At 38.5% G+C, this 15154-nt stretch overlaps 1 protein-coding gene across 1 annotated transcript in view; it reads right to left on the reverse strand.

Annotated features, from left to right (window-relative positions):
* Nucleotides 1–15154, reverse strand: part of ANK3 (ankyrin 3, node of Ranvier (ankyrin G)) — a 393472-nt gene that overhangs the window by 160424 nt on the left and 217894 nt on the right. The window contains exons 10-16 of the mRNA XM_006837454.1: nt 14359–14556; nt 10935–11033; nt 8506–8604; nt 6185–6283; nt 3756–3953; nt 2067–2165; nt 1692–1790 (exon numbers count right to left, since the gene is read on the reverse strand). Of these exons, the coding sequence (XP_006837517.1) occupies nt 1692–1790; nt 2067–2165; nt 3756–3953; nt 6185–6283; nt 8506–8604; nt 10935–11033; nt 14359–14556 (891 nt within the window). The remainder of the gene's footprint in view (nt 1–1691; nt 1791–2066; nt 2166–3755; nt 3954–6184; nt 6284–8505; nt 8605–10934; nt 11034–14358; nt 14557–15154) is intronic.

Below are 15154 nucleotides of genomic sequence, written 5' to 3' on the forward strand. Positions count from 1 at the left end.
CCACTCTTCTCCCTTGATGGTCCCAGGGACCTCCGCTCCTGGATTGCAAAGTCAACCTCTCCTCTCCTTTTGCTACAAAACAACTACCTTTACATTTCCAACTCTCACAGTCAATCCTGATAACAATTATTCACTATTATACCAAAAGAGTTCTATCCCCATCTCCATTCATTAGCCCTACCCAGACAAACTGGACACCACTCAGTGGAGATTCTACCTTCCTTTGTACCTTCTGGATCTAGGTTCCCTCTTGAAAGCTTGTAAGCCAGGACTGGCCACTCTTGATGAAATGCCTTAAGTACATGAGATAAGGTCTCACCATCCTAGCTTCTAAGGAGCATTCTGGCTGTACTGCTTCCAACACACATTTGTTTGTTCTTTCGGTTGTCCATGATACTTTTAATAGTCTACTCCAACATCAAAGATCAAATGCATCAATTCTTCAGTGGTCTTCTGTATTCACTGTCCAACTTTTGTATGCATATACCATTACTTGGGTCAGGTGCACCTTCGTCCTCACATTGACATCTTTGTTCTCTAACACTTTAAAGAGGTCTGATGCAGATTTATCTAATGCATTATATCATTTAATTTCTTGACAGCTGCTTCCATGAGCATTGATAGCTGATCGAGAAAAATAAACCTTTGACAACTTCAATCTTTTCTCCATTTATTTGGATGTTGTTTACTGGGCCAGTGGTAAAGATTTTTATTTTCTATACACTGAGGTGCAATCCATACCAAAGACTGTGGTCACTGATCTTCATCAGCAAATATTTTAAGCACTGGACTACTAACCACAAAACTGAAACCTGAAAATCTTATCTCTTTAAGAATCTAATGTAACCTAGAGGTTCCCAAGTCCACCGATCTGTATATAAGACATTTGAGCTTAATAAAAAGTTTAAAGAAGAGGATTGAAGCTGCCCTAAGAATGGAATAGTTAAAAAAAAAAACATGGAAGAAGCATTAAGAATGCCAAAAGATCCTTCTACCAATAGTATTTAATAAAACAAGGTGATAACCTTTTAACCTTGGTTCCATTCATTCCAGTATTCTGACAATGACCTCCTACGAAGCATTAATAGAGAACTTGTTAAAACCTGTCTTTAAATAAACAGTTTCTTATGACTGTCAGATCAGAATACCAATGTAATAAAAATGCTGCCTACATACTACAGTCATCTGTTTTCTGAGTAATCTAGGTTGTCTAATGGTCAAAAATGTCCAAACAATAATAAAGATTCTCCTTAGTAAAAACCAAAATACATACACAAAACCTCTCAACCTATTCGAAGAAACACCAATAAACAATGTGGAGGCTATATTTTATGGTCATGAAACCGTAATACACATTTTATTACTTTGAAGAATCAGAACATTTTTACTCCCTCAGGCGGTGTTCATGTTTTTAATCTGGCTAAAGCATTCTCCAACTTCTTCCCTTCCCCAGGCTCCAGGATGTCCCGTATTTTCAAGAAAAATCAATTACCAAGTAAATACTTATTGAGCATCAACCACACTAGTTGGCTAAGTAGCTGAAGGCAAAGTTTCCTAAGGAGCTTATATTTCTGAGATTTTAAATGGCACTTAAGCTAGAAGAACATTGCAGATAGTGGAAAACTAGATGGAGACACGGAGACTGCTAGGCACAGCCCATCAGTCTCCTCACGCTGTTGAATTATAGGTACCTTTGCAGCCGCATGAGGTGAGGCTCCTTGGTCCAAAAGCAGAAGGGCCACTTTCTGATTATCGTAGTGTGTAGCTACATGCAGTGGAGTTAGCCCGCTCTGAAAACACGTGCAGAAACAAGCAGTGTCACAAGGGCCTGAACATCAGAAGTCTTGATTTAAGAAAGTGGATTAGATTGGATGCAACACAGCATAATACACATCACAGTTCAGAATACTTGTATCCCAACTTCCAACCATCTCCAAGTAGTTTTCATTCAAGTGTGATTTAAATATGGCTTAATGCTCATTTGAGAGGTGGTTGGTGAATCTTAGCAGGTGCTTGTTTGGCTATCATGGAAGTGGCCTGTTACAGTGTGGACAATGATCTCATACCTTCCCAGCAGCATCAGGAGATGCACTTTTCTGGAGCAGGAGATTGGCTACTTCAAGTTTCCCATATTTTGCTGCCACATGAAGGGGAGTAAATCCCTTCTGGAAAAAAAAAAAAAAAAAAACAATAAATAATAGAAAGGGCATAAGAACATTACTTTTACGGAACTGAAGAAGCATTCCAATGATGAAGGACAGATAAGTCTGGACTTAAGAATCAAAACTGGTAGGCAGATGCACAGTTGTACCGCCTGTTCAAGAGGGATGCGCAGGACAATTCAGGATCTCTAATCTTCCTTTTTCTGCTGACCAAGTCACAACATGCCATTAATTCTGGAACATCCCAGACACTTGACCAAGAAGAGGCTGGGTGGTTAGACTGAGGGTTCATTTCAGGATCATTCATTTCAAATTGTGGGAAGAGTTGGCTATAGGGTCCCAGGCTCAATTTGGATAGCCTCTAGAAAGGAATGTTTGAGAAATTTAAGTCTAAACCTCCTAGAATCTAGCATCAGCAGGTTGTACACTTAATTATCACCTTTCAATATGTTCCCATGTATCTTATGCAAGCTCTAGTCTTCAGGAGTGGGAGGCAGAATGTCTTTCATGTGTATCACCATAGGTGAACATAACAACATATGGCTCAAGCCCAATACACATGGGAGCATTATACACTGAGAGTTGAGTAGCTGCTGTCCCTCTCTCCACCCATGACATGCGCCTGGGAATAGTCAGTCAGCAGGAGTTATTAGAGAGAGTCCCAAGCACACATCAGAGACCGAAATGTCATCAGTCATCAACACACAGCCTCACCTGACTACAGCAAAACAGAACCAATAGGTACAAGATCTGGGGCACCCCAAATCCATTCCATTATTTTGTCTCACATGTTAAGAAAAGAACACAACATTTAAAAAACTGTCTCTAAGCTACACTGAAGAGCCTAAGGAAATCTCAGGAGGAGCCTAAAGAATCACAGGAGGTGAAATCTGAGGTAATCACAATTTATCCAGATATATTTTGAGGCACTTGTAATTATCTTCTTCATTGATAATACATGAATACTTTTTACCTTCATCTAATGAGACAGTACAATACCATTTTCTGAATTCCTAAGACATGTCATAAACCAATCATCTTGTTGACACACTTGTTAGGCTTTATTTTTATCATAAGAAACCCCAAAGCTTGAATTCCACACATGCAGAGTAACTGCATGGTAGGATATTACTATAAAGCATCTAAAAAGTGAAGCAAAAATTACAGTTAAGCGTTAAGATTAAATAAATAAAGAGGACAAAATAACACAACAATAAACAAAACCAACCTATGGAAAAATTTACCACCTGATTATAAAAGTACCTACCAACTGAATATAATAGGACTCATATACTTGGCATCAGCAAGATAAATCTGTAACTGTTACTAAACCACCATTTTAGTCTATCACATATGTTGAAAAAAACCTCAGCTTCTAGATGTCAAGAAGGTTTCATTAGAAGATAATATACTGAAATTCTCAAGTCCCCAAAAAATCCATAAAATATAAACAACTATCCTCCCTCGCCTCAGGACTATGCAATGTTAATCACTGGGACCCCAAGTACAGTAGTATACCTATTACTATGCTGGGAGTTGCCGAAAGAATGTATATTGGGAGATACAACAGGATTCTCAGATTCGTTTGCATACCTTTGTTGTAATAGATAGAGATGCGCCATGATCCAAGAGGAAGGAGGCTACGTCTTCATGCCCCTCTCGGGCTGCAAGATGAAGCGGAGTGTACCCAGAAGTTGTGGCTGCATTTGGAGATGCTCCTTGCTGTAACAGCTGTTGTACTATATCTGCCTTCCCCAGTCTGGCTGAAATGTGGAGTGGGGTTTGGTCATCCTAAAAGGTAAGGGAGAAGCACAAAGCAAATGGGTTGATAACACACGGTGCCATGGTAAAGAGCCAGAGAACTTTAGCAGCTTGGGAGCAAAAGCTCTAATCAACCCTTCCACTCAATGCTAAGAAGAATCTCACTTAGACTGTTCTTTAAGGTTAAGAAAGGTGGACATGGTGGGTCCAAGCCCTTTAAATATTCTTGGTGTTACCCGCTTGTATGAGAACCATGAATGGGATTGGACTGTAAGGACAGTTTGAACCTCAAGGTCAGTGGTTCACGCTCACCAGCTGCTCCTTGGAAACCGTACACAGGGTTGCTATGAGACAAAATAACAGCAGCCTACAGTGTATATGGGGATCATATTAAAAATCATGAGGTACACACCGAGTCCTGTACCCTTAGGGCTTTATCCCCAAATGGGTGGGGCATCTTTTCCTAAAGATGTCCTATGGGTTAGTGGTGACTCTCAAGAAAGAAATATTCTACCAAAGTATGGCACAATTTAGGTAAATCTGCTAAGAAGGAGAGGGTGAGGATAAGGCTAGAGCACAGGACACTGCTCTGCAAAGGTAGCAGGATGGGGCTCAAGGGCAAAGCAAGGAACCAAATCAATACAACCAGTAGGAAACATAAGAGAAAAGTTAGGGGAGGTGTCACAAGAGAGAAGAGATGTACTGAAATCATAAAAAGATAAATGACAAAGAACAATCTCATTTATCTCCACCACCACCACCAGTAACAGCAGGAACTTACATCTACCAAGCACCTAAAATAACCAAGTCTCAGTTTTAAGTACTTGATCTTTACTAACTCATTAATCCTCACATCAACCTTGTGAATTATAACTATCATTATCCCTATTTTCTTGATGAAGAAACTACATAAGGCAACATGACACAATGATATTAATGTTCTCATTATTAAACAACTAGTAAATGGCAGACTGAGATTCAAACCCATGTAATCTGGCTGAAGCGATGTCTCTGAGCCATTATTCCCTATACTGCCTCTCTGATAAATGATCATTAAAAATCCCATTCTCAATTTCAGCTAGCGGGAGAAAATCATTCCCTACACACAATGCTTCATATGTAACCAATGACCCTCAAAAATATATAGTTTCATGCAATCCACACTAGATAGAGCGCAGCCTCTCTAAAGCATTTCATTGTTTAGGAGCTTTGTGGACAAGCTATTCTCCCAACAGTGAAGAGACCTAGGTTTCTCCTGAGTATAAGGGATCAACAATGCGCCAAGAACAATTTGTAGCTCAAAGTTCTTTTTTAATTTTGTTGAATAATTGAATGAACAATATGAAGGGAAGGACTTCTGCAAAATTTTACATTGGCAGAAGCTTTAGTCATTGGAGTTTATTCACTCCTTTAAGAAAGTATTCTGTAAAAAGAACATGTATATGTTTAAAGGCTTTATTAAAATCAAGAATCAAACCCCCTCCATAACACCATTATCAACTGGCATAGCAAGAGAATATTCTACATTTTATGTTGGTGAGTAGCAACTGGGATCTTAAAAAGCTCATAGGCGACCATGTAAGGTGCAACTATTGGTCTCTCCTGGCACAGTAGAGAAAACAGTGATGAAAATGAAAAACACTTGGAAACAACTAGTCCAATGGATTAATGGACCATGCGATCATCAGTCTACACACCCTGAGACCAAAAGAACTACATGGTGTCTGTAGCACTACCAACTGCACGGAAAGGGATAACTTTAGAAGGTCCTAGATGGAGTGGGATAAAACGTGGAACAAAACTCATAATCATTAAAAAGATGAAGCTTATTGGTTGGACAGAGATTAATGGAACTCTGAGACTATGGCCCTTGGCCACCCTTCAAGTATGGAACTAAACTCGCCTCCACGGCTCAACTGTCAGAGAAGCAACATATAGGTATGTAGAGGGACAACAACATACGCACACCATAGAATGGGCAACCATTTGACATCAAAAGGTGAGCATTTACCTAACCTAAGGACTAAATTAAGATGCATGGGAAAGAAGGAGGAATGGAAACAAGAAACACATGGAGGAAATGGGATAAATACCGTTACATTGAGGGATTGCAATCAAGATGAAACCAAGTGTAGGATTTGTTGAATGTAAAACTGATGATCTGCTGCTCTGTAAACTTTTACTCAATACAATAATAAGTTTGAAAAAGAGAAAATGTCCCTCCTCCCTAAATAGCAACTGTTTTCATGTGTTACACATACCTTAGCTTTAGCTTCTACTTGTGCTCCGTCTTGTACCAGATACCGCACAACTTCAGCTTGGCCCGATCGAGCTGCCATATGCAATGCCGTTTCTCCTCTCTGGAGAACAGAAGCCAGAGGATATTAACTGTAGCTCCAAAGTGGCATTATTTTACTTGGATTATTATTATTTTTTTTAATAAAAAAGAGCTCCAAGGTACTCATACCGAAAGGATAGGAAATCAGATACATAAATATTTCACCTGAGACTGATCCATGAAGGTGAAGATTTGGGTGTAACTCAAGGTATACTTGTCACCAAAGAATCAGAAATCTACAGCATGATTCATTGGGAGACAAGAGGAATGCACATGGGTCAAGCCGGCTGGAGGGTGAACGTGAGACAGGACAAGTGGGGAGTGCTCAAAAGGCGAGCACCAGGCTCCCTCCCATTGGGGCAGCTGCTACCTGGCCGTGGTAGACCGCCAATACAGTTATGCAGAAATGCCAGCAGTATAATACTACACCTTCTTATTGTTAAAAAGAAGTGGAAGTTTAGGTAAAAGTAAAAAGTTTCCAAGTTTTAAAAGTGGACCACAAAATCCAAACAGAATGCTGCATGGGTCACAAAAGCATACCTGAAGGCCAGAGTCAGCTTAATGCAGCTGGTTTGCATCTCTGACTTATCTCCACACATCAGTACCCTAGTTTCTGGGCATTATCCCAAAGGGTCATTTCCTTTGCCACTGAGCATCCCCTTCCTCTGCCTTTTTTTTCAATAAACCAAATATGGTTTATTTCCAAGTATTTTTAGTTTATTTATTTTTAATGAAAACAGAAAACATGTGTAGACTGAAAAAGTAAAGAGAAGTAACAAATATCATATATATTCCCTCATACCAGCAGTGACCACCTAGTTTTATGGATTGAGTTTTGCTTCTGAGGGCATCTATTTCTATGAAAGGACTTAAGAAGGCATAGTTACATGAAACTTGTAATTGTGTTTACTGGAAACCTGTTGAAAATGTTTATCAGCATTTTATCCATTGTCTTCTTCATGAAGGAAGACACTCTAACAGGATTAGTAACAGTAAAGATGATTTCAGCGGAGGTGCTCTCTTCTACTTCTCGTTTTACAGAAGAGCTGATATGGCTGCGTTACTGGATCCCTGCCCTTGGGTCACTTTGAAGACTAAGGTGCACCTGACTCACGCCATGGTGTTTTCAATCACTTCATATATCTTGGAAAGCTGGACAATGAGCAAGAAGAACTGAAGAACTGATACCTTTGAATTATGGTGTTGGTGGAGAATATTAAATAGACCATAGATTGTCAGAAGAACAATCAAATCTGTGTTGGAAGAAGTACAACTAGAAGGTCCCTTAGAAAGAAGGATGATGAGACTTTGTCCCACATACTTTGAATGTGCTATCAGCAGGAACTAATCCCTGGAAAAGGACATTGTGTTTGGTGATGCACAAGGTCAGAAGGTCAGTGAAAAAGAGAAGGCTCAATGGTGACTGAAACAATGGCCTGAAACATACGAAAAGTTGTGAGGATGGCACAGGACTGGGCAGTGTTCTGTTCTGTTGTACATAGGGTCACTATGAATTAGAACTTACTCGATAATCCCCAACAACACCTTCAGGGTGATGATCACAACTTATGACTTTCCTTTTCACTTTTGAATTCTGCTTATAGTATTTTACATCTTTAGCGCTTATGAGTCCAGTGAATGCTCTAAAGATTATGCTAATACTACAGTGTTAAATTTAAAATCATGTACAACTGTCAAAAGCTACCTGCATATCTAGGGTGATAAATCACTACTTGGTGCTTTGAAGTCAGTTTTATAGTTCTTATACAGCAATGTTTAGTGAGGGAAAACACCACTGTCTGATAAACTACAAACTCAGCATTTCATGAGTTTGGTATTTCAAAGTCAAGTATATTAAAAAGAAATGACTTGGAAGGTACTTGGAATCATTTATTTAAACAATGACACCTTTTGAACCACCTCCTCAACACACAGCAGTTCTTACTATTTCTAGTTCACAAAGTTCCCCTTCACAAACGCTTCCTTTTTAACTGTCCACTAGAGATGTGTCTGTAAGGTTAATGGACACCATCAACACGTTTAACAATTTTTTGGACTGGGGGAAATAAATAGATCTTACTTTAGTGGTACCGGAAACCACAGTCTCAAACTCAGTTCTTTTAAGTAGTTAAATAAAATAGAATTTAAACATAATAAAAATAAGTAGATAAAATAAAACAGATAAAACTTTTCCAGTTTCTTAATGATCCAGAACTGGACTTTCTCTGTTAAAAGGACACTTACCACATTGGTTGTGTTTGGTGAGGCTCCATGATGCATTAGTTGTGATACGATATTTACATGCCCCATGAAGGCAGCAACATGGATAGGGGTAAGGCCCGACTGGAGGGAAAAGAGGGAAATGTGGGTTTATTGGTTATTCATGAAAAGTGTTTTACCATTTGTTTTCCATCTGTCCATTCACTCACTCATCCATGTGGCAATTTTTCCATCCAACCATCCATTTATCTACCTTCACATAACTAGCTTAATGGTCAGATCAGAAGACATCATTTACCACTATATTACAAATTCAATAAAGCAGGTATCTCAAAGTATAATCACCATTTCCCTGAAGTTGACCTGTGGTTGTGAAAGACACTATGAAGTTCTTGGGGGGCACCAATAGCTGTGTTTGACTCCTAGCGACTCCTGGCCAACTCTACTGAGCATGGATGGGACTATAGCGAGTAGGAATCAACTGAGTGGCAAACAACTGTAACAACGCCATACCCATCAGGGAAGAAAAGAGGTTATTTCATACATATTACAAAGATTTGTGAAAGATTTAGAAAGAAATGACATTAGGGTTTGTTTTCTTTGCTATAAAATCTTCCTCATCTGTATGTGTTACCGGGAAGTGTGCGAATCCAAACACGTTTTTAAGAATTTGACTTTTACTTCAGATCCTACTCAGGACTTTTACAAAGGACTGCATTGTACTCAGAATAAAGTGATTTATATTACACGTAAAACAACTGGGGTCCCAGCACAAGTCATTCATCTAATAAATGAAAGTAATAAATGCAATCATGTAATTAACAATGATAAGTATTATAAGTAAAAGTAATGTAATTAAGGCAAATATTACAGTGGTCACAAGATGATTTTTATGTTTGTTTCAAATCCTGTACAGAAACATGAACATCCCACAAGATCTAGTTATTTTTTTCATTTAATAAATGAAAGTAAGTTCATTTATTTCAAGGCAGTTTATATCTAATGAGTTCATGACTGTGATATTTAAGAGTAGATAAATAAAAAAGGTCATCAAAGTGTCAAGTGAATCATTTTATTTGTGATTTATGTGTGCTTTTTATATGAAATGATACCAAGATTAACTTCTCAAAATGTAATTCAGCTTACAATATGAACATCATAATTTTGTAAGCAAACTAACAACAACACATGGCTTGAAAAAGCTAATCTGTTTTTAAAAATGAGATTAAAGGGAGTGACTTTTGCACAGGAATTGAGATGCATCAAAAAGTACTTAAATGAAATTTTATACAGTAAAATGAAGCAAAAAGGACAGATGGACAGTAATTCTACCTGTCCAGACGTTAAATAAGAAAAATTGAGTAAAGTAAGGGAAAAAGAATTTTGTTAAAATTTGGCACCTTTTTCTATCAGCAGGGGGAGTTGTTAGAAAGCATGAATTCAAACACATCATGTAGGTCAGCACTAGTTCTCAAAGCTCTCAGACAACGTATGGCTGGCAAGAGAACCTTACCACTGTTTAGCAGCTCTGCACATTTACGTAAACATCTGTCAAAAGCCTTCTTTAATTAATCCACAGGATGTGATGTTGGTACCTGAGAAGAACATCTAATCCAGGCCAGGGAGGGTGAAAAGGAAAGTGACCCCAGAACCAGTACTGAATTAGTCAGTGGTGGTGGGTAGCAGAATCCATGAAGGGTACAAAGATAGGGATACAGATGAAAGGGTGTCCAGTCTAGAAAAATACTAATGGCTAGATTCTATCGATCACAGAAGTCTAAAGTGCTAGGAAGCAGGGTCAGTGGGTAGAGTTAGGAGGTGGGTGCTAGATGAGTCGGGAGGGTCCAGGCCTCTTTGCTATGTTGAAAGCCTCAGCACTCATTCTGAAGGATAATTTTCCTGAGCAGTAACCTGTTGATGTGAATGAACTTCAGAGTTAGGCTTTACTGACTCCAGCAACCTTTGAATTTCATTCATTATGTGTTTTAATACAGAGCAATACACACTTAAGAAACAGAGGTTATGTTATGCCTGGATATTTTCATGCTTTTGGTATTTTCAACAGAATTTGGTGTAGGGGTCTCTTCTGTGCATTTGTAAGATGTTTTAGCAGGAACCCCTGGCTTCTATCTGATAGATACCAGAAGTGCCTTTCAGTTGTGGCAACTGAAAATTCCTCCAAAAATTGCCAAGTGTCCCCTGCAGGGCAAAATTATCCCTGTTGAGGAACCACTGTGCCATAGAATTTCATACAAATTATGGTTTCAATGAAGGCACCTCAAGCATGAAACATGTTTTGGTTTATTTCTAGTTATGAATTGGCCCTCACTGACACACTACTCCTAAAGAACTCCTAAAGTAAAACTAACTGGTCCTTGGAGATGGCACTGGGACCTTGGTTGCTGAAACTACTCTCAGCACTTGTGGAAACAAAGAAATCCTACTCCTCTTACCTCGGTTACAGCTTGGATGGATGCACCATGTTTCAGAAGGAGTTCCATTACTTTATTTCGATTCTTCTTGCAGGCAATATGAAGAGGGGTAAAGCCATTCTGTAGGGGACAGATGCACATATTTGCTTGACTAGATTCCACTGAAATCCTATTCCACTGTCAATGGTAAAATATTTTTGCTAAAATGACATGCTATAAAGACTTGGAAAAGAGCAGACCAATGAGGACTGAACAGAATGTAAGATTCTTTTCTGAAAGCAGAGGTAGTTGAGCTGCTACTATGAGCTCATGGTGCACTGGTAATCACAAACAGGCAGTACATTTTTGTCTCAGTCTCTTAGTAGTTAAGGCAAAACGATCATTATTTATTTTGGAATTGACTTTTTCTCCCCTATTTCATTTCTAGCACAAACAATAAAGCTGGACCCCAAAATCTGTCCTCATAGCTAAAACATCATCAATGCCTATTTTGTAGAACATTTTCATTTCTTCTTCATTTAATTTAACTGTTTCTCCATTTAATTTACTTCCTTAAAATCTAAAATTTGAGTAGGTACTTACTTAGACCATTGGGTTTAGTATTTAAGGTAATAAAATAATCTGCTTTTTGACAAATTACCAATCAAGGTGTGTTGTCATGGATGTTAGGCGCTGTCAAATCAAGTCAGTTCCAACTCATAGAAACCTTATTGTGCACAACTGAACTAAACACTGCCTGGGCCTCAGCCATTCTCACAAATCTTGTTTGATGCCCATTGTTGTTGAAGCTGTCAATCCATCTCATTGGTGGTCTTCCTCTTTCTCAATGTCCCTCCGTTTTACCAAGCATGATGTCCTTCTCTAAGTACTGGTCCATCCTGACCAAATTATGAGAGACAAATTTTCTTGCCATCCTGGCTTGTAAGGAGCACACTGGCAGTGCTTCCAAGACAGATTTGTTTTTCCAGCTGACGGTCCATGGTACTTGCAATATTCTTCAACAACACCTTAACTCAAATGCATTGACTTTTCTGCAGTCTTCTTTATTCACTGCCCAACTTTCACATACATATGAGGCGATTCAAACTCTCATGCCTTGGGTCAGGTGCCTCAGTCCTCAAATTGTTATCTTTGTTATTGAACACATTAGAGAGGTCTTTTGCAACAGATTTGCCTAATGCAATATGTTGTTTAATTTGACTGCTGCTTCCAACAGCAATGATTGTGGATCCAAGCAAAATGAACTCAACAACTTCAGTCTTTTCTCCATTTATGATGTTATTTAATGGTCCAGTTTTGAGGTTTTTGTTTTCTTTACACTGAGGTGCAATCCATGCTGAAGACTGTAGTATTTGATCTTCATCAGTAAGAATTTTAAGTCCTCATCTCTTCCAGCAAGCAAAGTTGTATTATCTGCTTATCAAAGTTGTTAATGACTCTTTCTTGATGTCATGTTGTTCTTCACGTAATCCATCTTCTTGGATTATTTTCCCAGGGTAAAGTAAGGTGAAGGGATACAATCAAGTAGTACTGTTTTATAGTTGCTAAAGAGCTCTGGTAGAGTAGCTGTTACGAATCGGGCTGTGAACTGCAAGGTGAGCAGTTCAAAACTACCAGCTGTTCCACAGGAGAAAGATGAGGCTTTCTGCTCCTGTAAAGATTTACAGCCTTGGAAACCCTCTACAGGGTCGCTATGGGTCGGAACCGACTCCACGGCACATAATAACAAGAACTGTGCACATATTTCAGCCAATGATAAGTAGCAATAAAAAAACTAGGACAACTCTAAGAGCTCAGGTTAATGTCACGGCAGGCACTTCCATATAGGTTCCCAAGACCTTTTACCTGGTCAGAGTTCATCTCAGTATGACTGGCTACAATCTCTGTACGCTGTAAAATCTTAGAGGTAAGTGAGAGAGAAAGAGTTTATGGCCTGTTTTAGGACGTTTTGTTTCTTGGATGGAAAGTGAGTCATGAATGTTAATTTCTTTTCCTTTCTCAGAATTCAAAGAGCTCTCCAATAAACTGGACAGATCAACAGCTCTAGAAATGCTACTCTGACAAAAGCTTTTAGAATTTGAATTTCAGAGACTGCAGAACACAGAGGCATCTTGAATCCATTCAGACAGGTTTAATGCACCATCTGCAAATGTGCAGAGCCCCATACAAAAAATGTGTCACTAGATGCTGTCTCTAAGTCAAAATTGCTAGTGAACTCATGGTTTTATCTACAATCTGGGGACTTTTTCTTTTGATGCTTGGCAATTTATTTTCTTATTAAATGATAGGCATATAATATACACATAAATGCATGAAATATACACAGGACTCAGGTTATGGGATGTCTAAAACACAGTGATAGATAAATCTATCAGCTCTGACTGTATTTGGCCAAATGGCAGACTCTTCAGGGTAAGCACACTGCTGCCCTTCTCCTCTGTCTCAATTTCTTTTTATGCTGTCATTTATAGTTCTTTTACTAGGAAAAGGTACTTAAAAATAGAGGTTCTTTTATGAATTACACTGTAATCACTATCTGCTGTAATTCAGCCTGACTCCATTGATACATTTTTAAATGAAGGGAACAAACAATTCCCTGAGATTGGATGTGAAAGGTTGCTTGGGACTGAGCCATGGAGGAAGTCAGATGTAGTAGTAAAAGTCAAACTTCATTTTGATGGTGAAAAAAACCAGAATTGATAGGTGAGTGTGCTTAACTACATGTATCAGTATTTACTTATTCTTTCATCCTAAAACAGGATGATTTTTTTGTGTGTCAAATAGTTGTATATAAGAAATTATTATTCCTAGAAGTTCTCGTGTACTTTAGTTATTTAAAAAAATAGTAATTCTGTGATAAAATGGGTTATCGGCAGACGTTTTTGATGAGAAATCCAAAGCATAGTGAAGCTAGGGTTAAAAGAACAAATCATTTGAGGAATTAAGAGTAGAAACTAAATTTACATTTTGATTTGTATCTGTAGGAAAAAGGATGACAAGCAGTTATTTCATTAATTTACATGATTAACAATCTGAAATTTCAACTCACAAATTCTTAGACCTTTTTTGCTTAAAAAAATAATTTTGATCATTATGCCTCATGTTTTTAGATTTCAGAAATCTTTTTAATTCACATAACTCTAACTTTACCTATGCAAGCTGAGCTCAACCTCCGCTTTGCTCTTGTTATAATTGTGCTGTCTTAGTATTTCATTTATACTAAGCAGTGTGATGCTTGTTCATGTTATACTTCAATCAGCATACCAGTAATACAAAGCATTGTAGGTTTCTCAGAAGAAATTTTTAAAAATTGACAGAAGTTACACTTCATTGAAACAGTATCTTGCCTTTTCACCAACTCAAAAGTAATTCCTTCATATGCAGACACAGCCTGCTCTTATCAACACAGTCTAGGATGTACGTGTTTGTTGGCTGAGCCACTCACCAGGGCTTTGGCATTGGGGTTAGCTTTCTTGTCCAAGAGAACCTTGGCAACTTTGTAGTGGCCACAGTGGGCAGCCACATGCAGGGCAGTTAGGTAGTCATTGGTGACATCATCCACAGGCACATTATGCTGGAGGAGAAGTTGGACGCAGTTTAGATGATCACCTTGTGTGGCCATGTGCAACGGAGACAATCCATTCTGCAACACATAAGAAAATGCATTGTTTCAACTTCTTGTCACAGGTGTGCCAGACACAAAGAGCAAATACCAGGAGATGAAAACCTATTGTTTCATTGAAAAATACATTGTTGTTTTTAAGTGCCATTGAATCGGTTCTGATTAGTAGCGAACCTGTATAGGGTTTCTGAGGAGCAGCTGGTGAGTTTGAACTGCTCATTTTAAAAGGTCTGACAACTATTTAAAATGAATTACTTTTAAAATTGGTCCTTTCACTTTTTGTATCAATCCACAGTAAGGATAAGGAGCTCTGGTAGTGTAGTGGTTATGAGTCAGGCTGCTAACCTCAAGATCAGCAGTTCGAAACTACCAGCTGTTCTGCGGGAGAAAGACGAGGCTTTGTGCTCCTGTAAGGATTTACAGCCTCAGAAACCCTGTACAGGGTCACTGAGTCAGAATTGACTCCATTGCTCACATCACCATAATAAGGATATTTTTCTTCTGATTTAAAAATACTGTGCTGTATCAAAAGACTTCACCAGAAGAGTAAAAAGGGAACCCACAGAATGGGAAAAAATCTTTTGCAATGACATATCAGACAAGGGACTCATTTCTAAAA

Source organism: Chrysochloris asiatica, unplaced genomic scaffold (assembly GCF_000296735.1).
Source record: "Chrysochloris asiatica unplaced genomic scaffold, ChrAsi1.0 scaffold00020, whole genome shotgun sequence".
NCBI lineage: Eukaryota > Metazoa > Chordata > Mammalia > Afrosoricida > Chrysochloridae > Chrysochloris > Chrysochloris asiatica.